Source organism: Clytia hemisphaerica, unplaced genomic scaffold (genome assembly GCF_902728285.1).
Source record: "Clytia hemisphaerica strain Z4C2 unplaced genomic scaffold, Clytia hemisphaerica genome assembly, whole genome shotgun sequence".
Lineage (NCBI taxonomy): Eukaryota > Metazoa > Cnidaria > Hydrozoa > Leptothecata > Clytiidae > Clytia > Clytia hemisphaerica.
This window is the reverse complement of record NW_027104248.1, coordinates 901,536-920,780: the sequence shown is the minus strand read 5'-3', so window position 1 is coordinate 920,780 and position 19,245 is coordinate 901,536. Positions and strand designations below refer to the sequence as shown.

At 36.4% G+C, this 19,245-nt stretch overlaps 3 protein-coding genes across 4 annotated transcripts; 1 reads left to right on the top strand and 2 right to left on the bottom strand.

The window, feature by feature from the left end:
- Positions 1-727: 727 nt before the first annotated feature.
- LOC136816521 (lysophosphatidic acid receptor 3-like) lies at positions 728-1,498 on the bottom strand. Its single transcript, XM_067072863.1, has one exon. The coding sequence runs from the start codon at positions 1,496-1,498 to the stop codon at positions 728-730; it is 771 nt and encodes a 256-aa protein (XP_066928964.1).
- Positions 1,499-4,179: 2,681 nt separating this feature from the next.
- LOC136816491 (uncharacterized) lies at positions 4,180-7,045 on the top strand. Its single transcript, XM_067072829.1, has 2 exons — positions 4,180-4,514; positions 5,013-7,045. Exons 1-2 carry the CDS (start codon positions 4,241-4,243, stop codon positions 6,731-6,733), a joined length of 1,995 nt encoding a protein of 664 aa, XP_066928930.1. The 5' UTR covers positions 4,180-4,240; the 3' UTR covers positions 6,734-7,045.
- Positions 7,046-8,702: 1,657 nt separating this feature from the next.
- On the bottom strand, positions 8,703-19,245 carry LOC136816490 (paired box protein Pax-6-like). 2 transcript variants are annotated; one of them, XM_067072826.1, is made up of 6 exons: positions 18,953-19,245; positions 13,033-13,803; positions 11,906-12,510; positions 11,257-11,716; positions 10,541-10,784; positions 8,703-9,824 (listed from the first exon to the last, which is right to left on the bottom strand). In XM_067072826.1, exons 1-6 carry the CDS (start codon positions 19,158-19,160, stop codon positions 9,764-9,766), a joined length of 2,349 nt encoding a protein of 782 aa, XP_066928927.1. In that variant the 5' UTR covers positions 19,161-19,245; the 3' UTR covers positions 8,703-9,763. The 2 variants fall into 2 exon arrangements, with proteins under 2 accessions (XP_066928927.1, XP_066928929.1); XM_067072828.1 differs by lacking the exon at positions 8,703-9,824 and having other exon boundaries at positions 10,652-10,784; positions 11,102-11,716.

Sequence of the window (19,245 nt, the reverse complement as noted above, 5' to 3'; positions counted from 1 at the left end):
TAAAATTTACCATTAAAGATTTCTTGATCAACAAATAGTCATCAAATACGACAGAGATAGAACAACAGAAATTCAGATGTTATCATTTCAGCCGCGGCTTTCTTATACTATGCTCTAACCCTACCAAAAAAACTATATTAGACAATCACCCGAATGCAAAGTTGATGAAAACAATAAAAAGAGCTAATTCATTTTACTTTTCTATTGATATTCATTAATCTGATATTCTTCCTAATAAATTATGTACAGAGCATATGCATAAAAAGGCACACGTGGTACCAGTTATCGAGTCACCTTTCTAAGGATATTGAGGTCCTATTATAAACAGCAATACAATATTTCTCAAAATACCCATTCAACGAATTTAGGTGGGCCAAAGAAATCATAAATCACTGATTTTCTTTTATTTGTTAAAAACTAAATTGTTGCGTTTTAATAACCTTTCTCTTGTTCTTCTATGGCCTAGTGTCTGCAAATAAGTACTTTAGACCCCAATTTTGTATTTTTGACACCCCGGGATGGCCTAATTTCAAAATTGGAGCTCCGAAATTAAAAGTTTCTAAAAGGCGGACACTTCTAATTAGCGGACACTAACCCTTTCCCCGATGGTGTCCGCTAATTAGAGGTTCCACTGTACAATATTTCTCAAAGCAAATAGATCCAAGTGATCTCACCAGTTAGGCTTCTAAGAATTCAACATTATTGTAAAAGTAAAAGGGAATCGATGCTACAACTGCGACACAGCATGATCTATTGTGATGACGTAGGGTGAAATGTTTTCTTTGGTGGTTTTGATGCTCTCACGCCTTGATGAAAAAGAAGTTTCTTTGAAAATGAATCGCAATCTACTCATCATAATCATGGAAAAATTGAAAATCTTGTTGCGTAGAATGTAAACAAGGGGGTCAAAAACCATCCGAAGTAAGAGAAGCATGTACATAGACATTACAGTAGTATTACCATCTCTGTGAGTGATGCCAGCTCCTTTGTGGACAATCATCCAGATAACTGGTGGAACAGTACATAAGAAGTAAGAGATAACAATGCTCAAACACATAATTGTTGTTTTCACTTGCATTTTACTTCTCTCTCGTGTAAAAAATGGTGCAGATTTGTTGCTACCTTTACGCTGTTTAGGAGTGGATGGTGCGAATCCGTGTTTGATGGTTTTCTTCATCACTATAAAGATGTAAAGATAGGAAAGGATGAGAAAAATGTTCGAAAACACCATTACTCCGCATAATGTCAAAAAATAGATACTTCGTCTGTGGTGCAGTTGAATGGTAGGTAATACGGACAAAGACCAGCAGAAGAACAGCAACATGATAAGATATCGACGTCTCAAGTCTCTATGAAAGAAAGGGTATCGAAAGGAGACAAGTCTTTCGAAAGCAAAGATAATAACATTGGTCAAAGAAACCAGTAACGCGAACGCAATGCCGTATCCTGTGATCTGATAAATCGTAACTGGCAGTGTCCCTCCTTTATCGATAACCATAATGGCGCAATCAACGGATGTCAGAAAGCTGTTCATCAGATTTGACATGCATAAGCTCAATAAGATAATTTCATCAAATTTGAACTTCTTGTCGGGCGCCTGTTTTCGCCTACGGAGAGTGATGTAGTAAAGCGCTATAGTGTTGCAAATTGCCCCAACTATTGCTAGAATCCACGATGTATAAAATAAAGATTTGTAAAAAATGTCATTTGAAATCATATTTTCCCTTTAAAATATACCACTAAGACCTTTATTTATGTACAGAGAAATAGGCCTAAAACTTGGTTCAGAAAATATAGTGTGTTGGTTGTTTCTTTTAGTTTTAGCATATCAATGCGATATCGAAAAAGAATATATAGCAAATGCATTTCTCGAGTCGCTTCTAAAAATCTGGTTTTCAAAAAGTGTGAAGTCGTTAAGAATATTGGACCCTGATAAAGGACTATAGAAGCATAAATATTTCAAAAGAAATTTCTAAAGTTACCTTGCTACTGAAAAAGTGAAAAGTTCGCACATTCAATCCAAATTGAGAAGATCTTTTGATTCAATTTTTGAAGCCAAAGGTTACTTAATGTCTTTTGTCGTCTGAATATTCTCGGAATCACTCAAGTTACATACAGTGTCTTTTTTAAGATTAGTCTCTATTTGTTCATTTAAACGCTTTAATCCTACCGTGCAAAGAAAAGCACGGCACATGTGAATAAACACATACTAGCGATAAAGGGCAAGAAAATATCCACTCTTAAGACATCCCATCTCACAGACCCGGTAGGGTTTTTTCAGCCAGTGGGGGTAAAATTAATGGACCAAAACTCAATAAGGATTGATATTCCCATGATTTCTATGGCTGGGGATTTGAATCCCATTGTTTTTGAGCTAGAAAATTCAAGTGGGGATGGAAAAAATAGAACAATATTGTACAGTGAGGATTTGCTTATCTGATTATTTTCGGTCGGGACAAAAATTAAAGTATAATTTATTACTGGGGACGACATTTTGGCCAACTTTTCAAGTGGGTAGAGAAGGGGGTGTCTTAAGCGCCTCAAAAACGGATCTCCCCGCCCATTTATCAATCTTCGAAAATATTTTTTAAGCTGTCAAAAGAAGAGCCCCTTATTTTGCTCTAAATAGTCTGTTTTAGTCTATGATTACCTTATTTAGGGTAGTTAGAGGTGTTCAATTTCTTCTTCCAGCAATTAGGTCCCCCCGTTTATTAGGCGCCTGAGTGTATGGCGATAGATTGGAGTCGTTTATAATGCGTGTAATACAGTAGTATAGGCGTTCTATATCATAATACGATTATTGCTAAGGGATTTAGCATTTCCCTTCATTACTTTTTGCTATATTTCTACTATGTCTGAATTAGTCGTCTAGCTTACTAGACTAATGTGGCGAGGAAGAGTCCCTCATTTTGCTCTAAATAGTCTGTTTTAGTCTATAATCACCTTATTTAGGGAGTAGTTAGAGGTGCAATTTTCACTTCCGGCAATTAGATCCCCCCGTTTATTAGGCACCTGAGAGGTATGTGGCGAGGATTATACACAATGCGTCATCTTTATCCTATATGAGGTATAGTAATTTTTTTAGTACAACTATTTCCTTATGTCTATAAAAAGCATCAACCGTCCTCGCGTCTGCTGAATATCTGACTAACGAGTTTTCCGGTAGGATATGAAATCCAGGCTTCTAAATTAATTCAACCCCCTATTGAAAAAAGCAAGGAGATCATAATCATCAATTCTAAAATCAAAAGAAGCTATTCAAATGAGTAATGCTATTAATGTAATCTTATTTGCGTGCCTATCTTATCATTCTCTACTGAATATAATTTCTTTATCTATTAATTTTCTTAATAACCCTTGCATTCTTTTCAGTATTCATACTTTTAAAGCATTTACAAAAGCGAAAGGAATAGTGTGTTGATGCTTGAATTTTTGTCAAAAAAAAAACTTTCACATCAAAATATGAAAGAGGAGGCGTTTATTATCATCGTGTTGATGATGAGATTGTGTGGTGTATGTTGAGCCAGATTTTTGTTTTCTATGGTCAAAGATATATCAGAATTCATACATTTTTCTACTGGGTTGGTCAGCTTAACAGGATAATCCTCTGAGGCTTTTTGTATCATATCTTTTGTCGCTGCATGCCTTGCTAAGATTTTTATTCATTTTTTTTATACACGGCACTGTCTATTTTCTTTTTAGTAAAATGTAGGTGCTGTGATGAAATATTTTTTAGTTAGGTTGATGATGTAGTTTGTGGCATAATATGGTTCTGTGTTTTGAAATGTTGACTTGAATTCTGATAATTTGTACTGTTCGTTTGAATTTTGAGTAATTCATCAAAGGCAGCCCTTAATATAAAATAACGGACCATTTTTACTCGATGGGGATTGATATTCCCATGTTTCTTATTGCTGGGGATTTGAATTTCATTGTATTCGAGCCAGAAAATTCAGTGGGCATGGAAAAATAGCGCATTTTTTTGCAGTGGGGATTGACTTATCTGATTATTTTCAGTGGTAAAATTTTCCACTGGGGACGATATTTAGGCCAATTTTTCCAGCAGGAAAGGGTCCCAGTGGTTCTGTGAGAAGGGGGTGTATTTAGCACAGATATTATTTTAACAAGGATTGGTCCTGGTTTCTTCCATTAACATCCATGAGAAAGTTTTAAAGACGGTCAAATCAAAATGACACACTTTCCTTTCCCCTGTTCTATTTTAGTGTCAACATAAAGCGTCATGGGTAACGTGGGTTCAGGACCGCCCTCAGGAGTCGACCTGGTCACTGAAGCAAAAAAACACTACGAGTTCATCCAACAGTTGAACTTCACACCAAGTATCTACCATCCGAACAACATTAAAAGATCTATCATCAGATATGAACAGTTCTGGCTCCCATTTGCCAGAAGTTTCCAGAATGAGTTTCTGATAGCACCTCTGGATATTGAATTGATTTGGGTTGTTCACATGTTGAATCCAGTGGCTTATGAAAGAGATTGTTTTGCAATTGCCAGTAAGTATTATTTCTTCCGAGCTTTGGCTTTGAGTGATGCATCTTCGCAGCCCTGTCTCAGGGGCCGTTTTTTCACACAGTTGAAAAATGAATAATTACCGTTACACAAATTTCAGAGTATTTTTTTTCGCCCAAAATAATACCCTGTAATATTGTTTGTAATTGTTGTAACTACTGTTAACTGACTCACAGCCCCTGTGGAACTTTTTTCCTCACTGGGGATAAAAACTCCTATTGAAATACTAATGGGGATAAAATTCTATTGTTCCAAGGTTAAAAAGTCCAGTGGGGATGGGGTTTGAGTGCAATTTTTAAACATTGAATTTCGAATGGGGATGAATTGAAAGTCAATTTGCTGGTGGGACTGAAACTTCAGGGTATTTTCCCACCGGGGACGAAATTTTTGCCAAATTTTCCAGTGGGGCTGGGGTCCCAGTGGGTCTGTGACACAGGGGTGTGTTACTTATATTAGCAAGGAATTACTTTCATTTTTTACAGACCGGTTGATCAGACATGAGATTGTGACGAAAGAAGAAAGAGACAGTGATGAACGAGCAGAACAACTCTGGAACAACATGTACCGGAACGGCGAACCCTTCTACGTTGATATCAATCGGATTCCAAGCGACACAAAACCATACCGATCAGAATTGAGCAGTCATTTAATCAACGCTGTCAAAGAATACCGAGAGTTTTGCCGACAGGTGTCATTACCGCATTACAAAGATGATAAATTCCTTGAATTAGCTCTTCAAACTTACATCGAAGGTGCATTATCGGGTGACCTTCGTAAAACAGCATACCCGTATCACAATTCTTTTATGTGGAAGACACACCAGTTATTTCCGTCTGACTATCGCAGAGATTCGAAGTTCTTGAAAGAGACGCACAACATGAACACGTTGGCGATGAGAGGTTCTGTCAAATCAGTGAAGTCTGTCAAAAGTATGCGATCAAAATCTTTGACCTTTCGACGAAAGAGGAGAGGGAGTCTTCCTTTACCACCGATGTATTCGAATCAGAGTCAGATCGTTTATGGGGCCATGTATCGTGGTGAGCAAACAGACCTTCAAGCGCGAGTAGGTTTCCAGAAGATGGTGGACATGGGAAGCAATGTATACAACATGTCGGTAATAGCTGTCAAATTGCAAGAACTTGACCCCGATCGCCAATACAGATTGATCATCAATGGAAAAACTCCAACGTCGCGACAAGATGTCAATCTACTGAGCTTCGAAATCAAAAGCAAAGGGAACATTTTATTAAAAACCTTCAACAATACGCAAGAGGATCAAGATTTTCGATTTCAATTTGATGAAGAAAAATACGGCATCCTGCAGATTGCGTTGATCGAGAACGAAACAGACCGCTCAAGTGCTATCCATCCCAAAACAAGGAATTGTTATTCTACACAGTTCAGTTTTCCGAATGGTCAAGCGTACAAAGAAGGCGAGCAATTCAAAATCACTTTCAGGTTACCCATGGATAGTGAGACACACCGTGCTTTGAAACCGGAGATCAACGGATGGATCAGTTTCGCAACCTTGAAACCAAGCCTCGGTATCATCAAATACACTTTCGGTAAAGATAAACACCATCTTGCTTCCACTAATCACTATTGTGACGTCATCAAAAACCCGTTAGTAATGGTTCCCTACGCAACCAAAGTTCACGACTGCCCTGCCGATTATATGAATCTCATCATGAAGGACACGCATGGGAAACCGGCTTTCCGTTGCCGAATTCTACAATCGAGACACGGTGATTTCTCCTCCGTAGAGGTGATGGATTTCGAAGACCGTATGGTAGCTTCGTCCTACACCGTTGGCAAAGAAACCCTCCCCACTGCCGATCAAGTTGGGGCGCCAGAACATTGCTGTATCCTTCGAGATCTCAACGAGATGGTGTTCGTTATACGTGGCACAAATTACGAATGGGGTTTACTTAAAGTCTTTCAAGATATGAAATCACACGAAGTCACGCCAGCTGGTGTTTTGTTTATGAATATTTCGGATCGCAATCCAACTTGGCAGCGTTTGTACGACCACCACAATAAAGTTCACGTCCTGTATCACAAAGCACGTAAAGGAGGTCTTTTGGTGAATCTTGAAAACTGTTCCATCACATTACCACCCCTGTATCATGAATTTCCTGATCTACTTGCACTGGGAGTGACACTTTTAACTTTATTTTGCGTCAAAGAATTTCAACGCCTCTAACTTTCATTATTTATTGTAGAATCGTGTTAAACAAAAATGACTAAAGTTTATAAGTCGAAAAAGTTTTCTTACATTCTAAAAGAGTCTCTTGTTTCTACTCTTAGCTCTTCCCTTGAGCTTCAATCAACCAGGAATCGTGCGGACTTTAGTATAAATATTTGAATCATAAATTTAATGTAAAATTTTATAAACTTTAGAAATATTTTGGAATTATTACAGTATCTTATTATTTTATCTACCCAAATGATTGTTGTATCGTCTTAATATCTCTCACTAATTATTTTGTCCGGAAGAATTACATAATAAATTGAACGAGGTCAGACTGGTTTTATGTTTTAATCCATTGAAAGAATTTTTAGTCGGTTCAAAAAATGATAAGATCTTACACGTTATTGCACAGGTCATTGCTAAACAATTTTTGTTCAGGTCAACGCACACAATTTTTCACTTTCACCACTGACTATTTCATTATCTCGGACATTTTTAGCCAATTGGGTTTGCCTTATTTTATTTAAGGAACATTTTCAATAAATTGCAGAGGAATTTTGATATTCGGAATTGCACATTCTATCAAGTGAGAGTTAAGAAGGTAATCGCATTGTTACCATAAGGCATCACTGAAATTGTAGAGATTTTGAATGCTATCTGTAATTCATAACTAATGTATCAGAAAAAAATGTTTATTTTGGAAGTTTCCGACTTCATAGGAGTCAGGGGGAGGATTGATACTAAATCTAGGACATCGTGATGTCTTTTAAAATTCTTTTACCACAGGGTACTAAAATACCAAAAAGGTGGTATCCAGACCAAAATTTTTTAGTATATTGGTACTAAAATTAGTGATTTTAATAATTTTAGGAATCTTTTACAGAATATTTAGCGACTTTTTCAGAATTTTTGCAATTTTTCAAAACAAAATCAAAATTGCTTCAATTATTTTTGCATTTTGGTCAAATGTCTTTAATGTTTGCTCAATTCAAAAACTGCAATAATCAGCACTGTTGAGAAAAAATAATCCCGAAATGACTAAATTTGTCCAAAAAAACAAAAAAAAATTGGGTGGTTTCTGCGTCCAAACGTCCCTAAAAAAAATTAGTACATTGGTACTAAAACAACACTTCTCTAAAATGGGGTAGTGGTATATATGCAAGAAATTTTCGAAAATCCTTTTAGTACTCATCTATCCGAGATTTTAGTACCGACCTCCCTGTAGGACTTAGGGTTATTTACAAATTGGCTGTCTCAGACCCTGGTAAAATTACAAATGCGAATGTTGCATTCTTGTCACATTTGCTTTGCCGATTTTGAATTTATTGTATCTCAATGGGAATACTTTTTTCAAATGATTTAGTGACAAAAATTGACGCTCAAAATTTTAGTGTTGAGGGCAAAAATAAATTTTAAGGTTTCGAATAGTCTTTTAAAATTTGAATAATACTAGGATAGTCGAAAATAATATTGGGAGGGAAGAATTTATACCAAGAATAGATTCATCTAAATAAGTTAATACACCTCATCGGAAATTCCACAAAAACAATCGCGCTAAAATGGATCCGTTGAAATTGGGAGGTAAACATAAATGGTAGCGCGAGTAGCGCTAAAAGTTCCCGCGTAAAACAAGAACTCATTTGCTTATATCTGGCTTGCTTATATGTTCCTAAAAGTACACCTCATTTCAGTGAATTTGAAAAAAACAAACAAGCTTTCAAGATGCTAGCAGAAGCTATAAGAAAGAGAAAAACAACAACTTCGGTGGTTCTTCAGTTGATTTGGAGGCCCTTTTGGCATCAATATTTTGGGTGTTTTGTAAGGCTTTTTGCCTGAAAACAGCAATATCGCGCTTTGTTTACTTCCCAAAAAGTGTTGCGTAGCAACAACGCGAGGAGGTGGAATTTCCGATGAGGTGTATTGCTACAGTCATATCGGAAGTTTAGCGTGAGATCACAAGAAAATTGAAAGAATAAATTCATTGATTAATTCCATTTTAAATATTCCCAAAATTTGCTCCAAAAAATTATGGATAAAAAGTCCATACCAAAAATAACGAAATTATACTATTTATATATAAAAACTCGTCTCTAAAAGAAATTTTAACATCCATATAGATAATTTTTTACAATTCCAAAAAAAAAACTAGAAAAATTAATAAAAAATATTCTATTCTGTACTCTGCGTATGATGAAAAGGACATTGAACATGAAATCTACTAATTTCAGGGGACGATAACGAAAAGTCGTCAGTCGTCACGTCACACCGTTTGGTTTTGTAGAAGTTCATAGGTTTAATAATACAAGAGTTGAAATGTGGAATGCTGAATATACTTTTGAAGATAATCAGCGCTCAGCACTTAACTTTGGTGAAGAACCCGTCCACCAGTCCCAAAAGACAAACGAACCAAAATATTCCTAAAAATACACCAAGGAATTATTATAGACACTAGATAACCGACTAAAGTGACCGGTGGAGAGAAAAAATTGTCCCTCCTCCATTGTTTCAAAAAACAAATAATGCTCTAGCTTTGTTCGCAAAGGAGTTAACTATTATGGAGGCTCGAGGATCTCTGATTTTCAAAAAAGATTTATGATCTTATTTCTAAAAAGCCCTCTAGCTCTTTCTTTTTGTACCTTTTCAGGCAGAATACCAAGCCGGATAATAAATGCTTGTGTACACTTTGGGAACAAGTACCAACAGGGCCTACAAAAATTATTTTACTCTCGTCACGATCACAATCGTAAAAATTCCCAAAATCTCTAAATATAATCGAATATCTAATATCTAAAGCCTATTATGCCAAAAATATCCTTAGACACGTCATTGACAACCTGCTGAGTGGACTCATTTCAGAACTTTAAAAAGTGCCCTGTTACCTCCTACTACTCTTAAAGATTCCAACAAGCAAGTAGATGTAAATGTAAATGATGTTATTGTAAAGTAGTTAATTTGTGTTGTTAGTAATCGTTAATTGTCACAATGATGGTGATTTCACCGCATTGGTATATTTGCACAGCAAAGTTTCCCAGAAAATCATCATCATTGTCCAGAAGATGAGACAACATGTAACGGAGGAGGTGACGGTGTCAAGGGAGATGTCCTGAAAAAAATAAAATAAAACTCCAATCAATTTATCGCATATCACCTGATGTTTCTGATCGTACAAGCAATAAGTTCGAAATGCAGAAAGACGTCTGTTCCCCTTTCTTGACACCCCCAAAAAACAAAAACCTTCGAAACGTTAGATATCTCAAGGCTTTTGCGCTTTTCTGGTTTAGAAACGACGCAAACATATATTTCCCTCCCACCTTCAGACAGAGGTTGTTTATTATTAAGTGATTTGATTTTAATGATTTTGGGGAATTTAGCCAAATATTCATCAAAGGCAAAATCACTCGTCAAATTTTCTACTTTAATCGGATTAACTTTCGCGAGATTAAATTTCGCGATGTCGCGAATTTTTTTTTACTGCAAAATTTTTAAAATCGCAATTTTGGCGGAGAAACCAGTTCAAAGTCTCCATTTGAAGCGAAACATTTTTCATCTGTTTTCAGGCTTATTCGCGAAATTAAATCCACGCGAAATTTTTCAAAACTCTGACCTGTGAAATTAAACCCAGAAAATTTTGCGATTTTTTTCGATCGCGAAATTTAATCTCGCAATATTTAACCCGATTAAAGTAGGACTTTTGCTGGTTGTTAAAACTAACCTCCCGAATTAGTTTCTGTAAAGTATTGTGTACGATCTCATTTCTTTTCTAAATGTTTGAATACTTCAATGCAAGCAAGAATCGCTCGTAAAAAGGTGTTTACTTACCATGAAGCTCGACCGCCAAGAGCGATAGCAGCCGAATTTTTCAACCATTGTTCGGGTGGGATGAAAGAATGAGAAAGTGATGGATGGTGACGATCGTTGTATCTTGTCAAAACTTTCATGGAAGGAAGAACATGTTTGGATTCTTCAGTTTCAGTGTTGTTAGTGAGGTTGTTAGAATGTAAGTTAGCATTTGTTATTGTCAATGGTGAGTCGTCAGTCGTGTCAAGATTAGTCTGTTCAGGTCCTGAGGAGCAGAAAACCAACAAAATGTTACTTCGAATGACTTTCAAACTGGCTAACTAAACAGAAAAACATTTTTACACTATGACATAAAATTATTTCCCACTAAAGTCTAAGACGAACAAAAAGCCCAAAATCTAAGAACATTTAAGACTTTCAATCTAAGAAATTTCTCTCAGAATAGACTGACGTTAGACTTCTATGAAATTTAGCTGATTCATTGAAAAAGCACCAATGTTAGTGATATATCTAAGTGCCAACGAGATCTCTAAGAGAAGTATAAGAAGTTTTTTGTTCTCTTATTTGGACAACATCAGAAACCTCCTCATCTTTGAACGTTCGACTTTCATGTTCATATTCGTTGGAAGGAGAAGGAGGACAGAGACGATGGTAAGGAGATCCGTAAAGAGGCGGATTCTCAGTGAGTGCAGGTTGGATGACGTAATATACCAACTGTTGGTTGTGTGGTGGCTTACTTTGCGGCATTTCTTCCATCGCTTCTTCCGTGTGTGTGCGGTGGTGAACCGCCCCAATCGGTATCATTGTTGGCTGTTCAGAATTCAATGTAGGTGCAGTAATGTATGTTATATTTTTAGGGGAATGTTCATTGGCTGTTGCTACTGGCGTTGGCTCGTTCGTTTTCTTCGAATGTTCTTCAACAGATTCCTTCGACGATGGAGGGACACTGTTATAAAGATGTGATGGCGAAATGAGAGCGATTTGTTGGCCTGCTGCTGGTATGATGGGGATAAGAGATGGATGAAAGATTTGTGAATGTTGTTGTGATAAAGGAACGTATGTTGGTGTCATGTGTGGATGATATGGTGGAGATAATGGAGATTCGATGCTTTTGGAATTTCTTCTCTTAGATGGTTTCAGCAAGTCGAAGTTTTTGTCCAGCCGCCGATGCTTGGCTCTTTTATTCGAAAACCAAACCTTAAAAACGAAGATAATTTTATTTGTTATTCTATTGTAGGATTAAGGAAAGATTGTTTGTTTGAAAGGCTTGGAATTTCATTCGATTACAATCCTTTTGATTAGAAGATCGAATCATTCAACGTATTTTCAAAACTATTTCTATATTTATTGAGATACTCCACTTAAAAAACACAAAACCTAACCAACCTGTACTCTGGCTTCCGGAATTTGATTTTTGGTGGCCAGTTGTTCTCGTTGGATGGCGTCAGGGTACGGTGTTTTCTTGAAGGCCACTTCTAACGCTTGTTTTTGTTCGGTGGAAAAAGACGTCCTTAAACGTCGACCTGGTTTGCGGTCGTGTTCGAGGAAATGCTTAGAGACCGGGGATGTTTGAGGACTGTTGGGAAAGAAAGCTGGTTGGATTTGCAGTGGATGTCTTGCTTCGTAGTTCTCCTCTTCTTGGTGTGATGGGTTGGTGTAGATGTATTTAGTGGTGGGTGAAGGTGATTGGTGGACACGCAATGGTTCCTCTTCTTGAGAGTCTGTGTTGATGTTCAGTGTTGTCTTCATCAAGATTTTATTGGAGGCTGAGATACTGTTATCAATGTTCTCCTTCAGTTTATTCTCAATGCTGGTTGTATTGATGTGTAGTTTGGTTGGAGGAATGGAAACGTCTTCGACAAGTGAAGACGGAGGTTGTGGTAGGGGATGTTCTTTCTCAACAGTTTCTGCTTCGAGAGAAGGTAATGATGGAGGGTAGTTGATTTGCACCAAGTTCTGATTGTCCTCCGTTGACCCGATCGGTATTAAGTCTGAAAATTTTGAAGATTAAGGCTGATAAAATCAAGAAGTTTTACACAACCCTGAAGTTATTCTTGAACAATTCCTATCATGATGTAAGAATTTGACAGAAAATCAGTCTACTTTAAGATCAACAGATAAAGAGTCGATATGTCATGTTCATTATAATTTCCAAAATTATGGCCTTACGTGCGATTTTTAAACTTCATGACCAAAAGACAACCATTTTTAACAGCAATGCCCTCACAATATTGTTGGGTAAATCCGTCAGTTTTGTCTTTTACCATTTTTTCATATTTAATATTTTTGAACATCAAGAAAAATATTTGGCATTTGGCAGAATAAAGTGCTAAACTTGTCACCAAATTTAATTTTAAATGGATGTTTCTATCAAAAGTAATGAAAGAAAGACAGATTCCGTAGAGGTTGACACTTCCATGGAGCTCTCCAATAGTAATCTAGGTAGGCTGCCTTTTGATAGTTTTCAAGGGGTTCGAAAGAGAAAAAATCGAAAAATTAAACTAAAAAATCACATTGTGCAGCAGCTAAATTAGGTGTGTCAGCCATAGTGTGAGAATCTTCAGCTTCGTTCACCACTTGGATTGCCATTCCATTGGTATGTTCAGTGGGTGACAAGTCAGTGGCCCCTTGAACTTGGTGTGCTGCAAAATATTCAGGTGGACACATAATGACAGTTCCGTTTGGTTGTTGAACAGCTATCCCGAGGATCCCATTCACGGAGTATGGTGTGTGTGGTAACTTATTCAACGAGTTCAGATTTGCCGGTAAAGCTCCGATAGGAATCGGGATTGCACCTTGAAAAACAGGATTCTCATTAGTGGGTTCTTCTTCTTTGATGATTTCGTTGGTTGATGTGTCTATCTCCTCTTCTGTTGGTTCTTTGGAAAGACTACCTGAAGCAAGCCTGTTTCGAACTATACGGTTTATAGAGCTTACACTGGGAACAGTTTCATTGTCACATATCAGGTCACTCAATAACTTTTCTCGAATTTCCCATGCAAACATTGAAGGGTTATTCAGTTTATATTCTGATATCTTTTGAACGACTGAGGGTGTGGCAACTTTGGGTTTACTTCCTCCAATAACTCCAGGTCTTATAGAACCTGTCTCGTAATAACGTCCGAGTATTTTACTTACACAACCATGAGAAACGCGTAATTGTCTCGATATATCACAAGGGCGAACTCCTTGATGAGCAAGGTCCACTATCTTCTTCCGAATGCGCTCTGGTAAAGGTCTTCCGTTGACAAAGGCACCACCAAGTTGATTGACACCTCCATGACCTAGAGATAAAACGATGAAAACACTCATTTTTGGGCAAAAAAGTTAAATTCTCCCTTCCCAAAGTAAGTTCCTCAATTCATGAATTTTATGATTTTTGCTCCAGACCAAAATTAGTTCTAGCCAAAGTTAATTACCTTATTAAGGTAGCAGTAAGAGCAGAGGGCTACTCCTGTGCAATTGTTTTTTTAATGTTATGTTAGCAAAATACAAGATTTGAAAATTAACCTTTTCCACATAGGAATTATCTTGCTCGACTAAGACACCTGTGTCTAGAGATCTAGAAAAGCATAACACAATCTCTAACTGAGGGCCTTGGCTCAAATCCCTTTGAGAAGTTTGGGAATCTAATGCGACGTAAGTCTTCTATAGCTGATCCCAATCAAAAATAGTGTGACATTTTGAAAAATGCCCAAAAACAACTTTTTGTCATAGCTGATGAAGTCTTAATCGATAAGTCTTGAAATTTTACAATGTTGTGGGAAATACTAAGACATTATGAATAAAGTTTTTTTCTTTGTTAATTGGGCTAAAAATGTGGCTTCAACTCAAAATTCGTATCTTTTTTAGTAATGTAAGCCACACAAATTAGATAAGCCATCTTAGAATGGGACTTTCTTAATTTGACAGAGGAAAGGTTGAATTTTTAAAAAGATGTTAAATGTACATACTTTCTAGCTGTTTTAAAATGTAGTTTTTTTGTGGCTTACTTTTCGATAATTTTTAATGTGACTTTGTAAGCCACAAAATTGTACTTTTACAACAAATTTTTTGTAATTTTTTACACCTACTGGTGTTATACTTTAATGAAGCACCAAGCAATGCCTCCGTTTGTACTTTCAAATTGAGTTTTTAACAAAGGCGTAAGCCGCGATATCAGAGGCTGGGGGCGCCTTGAGCCCCCTGTGGGTCCAGGGCTAGCCCTGGTGGGGGGTTCACAGAAAGCTGAGCCTATTTTTGTCTTAACCATTAACTAGCACTTTAAAACGGTTAAAATTATAGAATTTATCAATGAACTCAATTTGAATTGAGTTTAATGCCACCGTCTAACGGGGGCATTTGGGTGCTTGGAAAAAACACTGAAAATATGAGACATAAAATTTCACCTTTATTTCCAGATATTTCACCTACATATTCACCTAAATTCACCTTTTCACCTATATTTCCCTTGTGTAAGCCACATTTTTGCCCACTTAACAAACTCTAAGCCACAAATCAGTGCATCTAATGAAAAATTAGCCCTTTGCTGGCAATGCTGAAAAGAAAGTATATTTCTGACTGTTTCTATTATTGAGAACTCAGCCTTCAAAATTTCTAGGTAGGGTAAGCCACATGACCAGTAAGCCACTAAATCAAAGAGAATAAATCAAATAAGTGTTTTGTACTCCCTTCGATAGTGACTATTCCAGACGGTACTAATCGATACATTCGATTATTATGATCGAAGTAATCGAACAACCATTTATCGATTAATAATCAAATTTCAAGTATCAAAATTTCAAAAAAATTGTGATGAGTCTTCGATCACTTTCTTAACAACCCTTCGAAGACTCGGTAATCGTTTGAGTACTTTGATTGTTATTGATTACTTTCGATAACCAATTGATTACTTCGATAACCAGTTGATTGATTACATCTAGATACCTTGGAAAAACCAAAAACATTGACCTAAAACCAAACCACAAAAAGAAGCCATAAGAATCACCTTCAGCAGTTATATACATCAATATGACCCAGGGGGGCACGCAGTTACTACAAGACATGATGTGTAGTAAGTGCTTTTTCAACACTTTTTTTTCAGGACCACCACCCTTTGCAGTTACTACACCTTGGTAGTAACTGTTTTCAGAAAAGATTACCAGGTACCACCCCTGTTTTTGAGTGATATCATCAAAAACATGCTCGAAATTACCCTAAATTACGATTATTTTTCAACCTAAAGCCATTTTTGTGCTAGATTTTCTTTTAATTTGCTTGGTTAACAGCTGTTGAGAGCATTTCAATGATAATTAGGGAAAGCATAATTTCAAAGTTGGATCTGAGAAAAATTTCAAATTTTTTTTCGTCCATTTATTTTAAAATATTTTTTTTAACAAAGAATTTTTTCACAAAAAAATTCATTTTTTGTGAAAATTTTTGAAAGTTCTTTAAAAAGAATTAAATATAAGCACTTACTACACCAAAAGTACTAGTTTTAGTGTTTGGCACCACCCCCAAAAAGCAGTTACTACATTGTGTAGTAACTGTTTTCATAATTTCTGAATACAGTACCACCACGGTAGTAAGTGTCATACTGTCTTGTAGTAACTGCGTGCCCCCCCCCTGATATGACCAAAACATTTTGTTCAGCCATCCTCACTCTAAGAGAGGCCATCACAGAATGAACTTCCTTTAAGGGATGTACCATATTCATGTGTACACTCCATCACAGAGCCTATTTGATATATTTTAATAAATAGCCCAGAGAAAAAATTTAAACCTTTATAATTTGAATGCATGCCTTTTTAATACTTAAATATAAAAAAAATTGAAAATTTTTAACTTGTCATTAGTCAAAAAAGTCATTAAAATTGAAAGCCTTTGCGATGGAGTGCAAGGCTGAAAGCCATATGAATATGGTTCATCCTATAAAAAGAAGTTCATTATATGGTGGCCTATCTTGAAGTGAAGGTGGTTGAACAAAATGTTTTGGCATAATGATGTAACTGTTCAGTACTTCCCTGCCATTTTTGAGTGTGCTTGCCCTGGGTTTCCTCAAATAACCCATATCGCGCATTTTGATTGGTCAGAGAAAGCAAAAGTGGTTTTCGCGTGTAAATTGCGTGTTTTTTTATTGGAGGAAATAAACTCAGTCTCAAAATTTATTGGACAAGATAAACTCGGTTTCAGATTCCATCGCTTTGCTACAGGAAACATATCCGACACAATATGATCGGAAGTATTCAATATGATTGAAAGTGATTGAAAGTAATTGAACAGTAATCAAAACGATCGAACAAATCAAAATGGTCGAAGAAAATGCCATGATTTGGAGTTGAGTGAGTATTCGATCACCGATAGAATCGATAAGTGGTCACTGATCACCTTCAATTATTATTGATCATTATTGATTACTTCGATCACAATCGAACGTTCGATTAGTACCGTCTGGACTATTAGCAAAAAGAAATCCCAGCAAAATAAACTGTCGATATAAATAAACAGGAATCTTTATAAACTAAGCCAGGCGTAGTTAATCGATATAATCGATAATTTTGAGTAATCGATAAATAATCGATAAGTAATCGATCCGGATTAGATATCGATTAACCGATAAAATCGAAAGGTAATCGATACTTAAGATTTTTTCAAAGCTTGATTATTTATCGATCAATTTTGTCATCGATTGTTTATCGATTATAGATCGATTATACTTCAATTAAATTAAGTATCGATTTAAAATTGATCGGCTATCGATCACAGCTTTTGATCGATTACATATCGATCAAAAATTGATTAATCATCGATCAAATAGTTAATCGATCAACTATCGATTCGTGATTGATTATTTCTCAGATTTTAGGGAGTGGTACTTTAATTGGATTAACTTTCGCCATTTTCGCGAGATTAAATTTCTCGATTTCTCAAATTTTCGCCATTTTCGCGAAATTAAAAGCAACATTTTTCGCTGATCTCAATTGGGATGTACTTTTGAATTGAATCCAATCCCCTGGTAGCATAGGGCCTACAAAAAGCAACTACACTCACTTTTTTTATAAGCATACGGTAAATTCCGGCTGAAGCATTCTCAAACCCTCTGAAAGGCTGAACAAAAAAAAGTTAAAAAAAAACAAAGTTACCGTTTTATTTAGAGAAGGGGCGTTATTGAATGGTTTGCCTTTTTGGAGGAGCATTATCAATTCGAAAGCGGGCGTTTATTCAAAGTAATACGATTGGTATGAGATTTGGCGAATTCCAGAAATTTTCTTTACTTCATTAAATACCTTATCTTGGCCCTTTTTACGCTGGACCTTACTAGCGTTATTTTTGGGCTCGTTGGTGGAATTAGGGTCGGCATAAAAAGGGTCGGTAATGTAATCAATAGTCGGTCACGATCGATATAATATTTAATCGATAACGATACGTGATCGAAGATAAGTAAATAATTGATAAGTCGATAAGTAATCAATGCATGAACAATGAGTAATTGATGATTGTTAACAATCGATACATGATTGATAAGTAATCAATAGGTTGTATGTAGTCGATATGTGATCGATAAGTAATCGATAACTTGGAAATAATCGATCGCTGATCGATACTCAAGATTTTTTGAAGGTCTGATTACCTATCGATTCTATTGGTTAATCTATATCTAACAGTCAGGCACATCCTGGCAAATGAACGGGGTGAGCATTTGCATGGGGTATTCGTCACCCAGTGTAAATGAGATAGGACGTCTCAGGCTAAAAGTGTGAAAATGAATAAAAATGAACTTCAAACTGAAAAAGGGAAAAAAGGAAGAAAACTGGGAACTTTATTTTTTCGTTAAAAGTTTCTTCAATCTTCGAAGACAAAATTGACCCATGGAAAAAAAATTTCATCTATGCAGTTCTTTGAAATGAAGCAAAATATTTCCAACCCGGTTCAATTAAACTGGGTATTCGGCGCTATTACGTCACTTTCGTTTTCGACCCCGTTCATTTGCCAATGGTCGCAAGTGAAAAATACCCGTTCATTTGCCAGGATGTGCCTGACTGTCTAATCCATTCGATTACTTATCGATTATTTATCGATTACTCAAGATTATCGATTATATCGATTAACTACGCCTGGACTCACGCTGACACACTGGGTACCCCATCATAACAATATTATGTCTTTAGTATACTACCGTGAGAGTGGGTAACTTGCATCAGTGGACGCTAACATGCATAGCCCTAAAATGAGTGACCTGGCTGGTCATTAAAATAAACTATATTCAGCTCCGCTCGCAGCTTTACTCTACGATTTTTGTTTTGATTTAACTTTGTATTTTTAAATGACCAGACGAGTCCTTCATTTGAGGGCTATGCATGTTAGCCTCCACTGATGCAAGTTACCCGATCTCACGGTAAGATATACAGCAAGGTTTTTAGTATGATAAGTTAAACATGACTGAAAAGTTTATACCTGACTTTTGACTGCAACTTTGAGTGTTGCCATCTTCATTCTTTGTGATTGTTTTGGGTTCACTTTGCAATGCAGCAGCTTCATCCTGCAAAGTTTGGCTGATATCAAGATCTGTAGACGAGCTAATTGCTTCCGAGTTCGTGGAAACTACATGTTTATCAACACTTTCTATTTCAAACAGTGATCGATGATGTTTGAAAATTTCCATTTTTTAAAAATCTTATGGTCTACTGATCATGCATGAATCCGCCAGCTTGTTTGTCTTCTCCAGTTTGTGATCAGTCGGGCGTGAC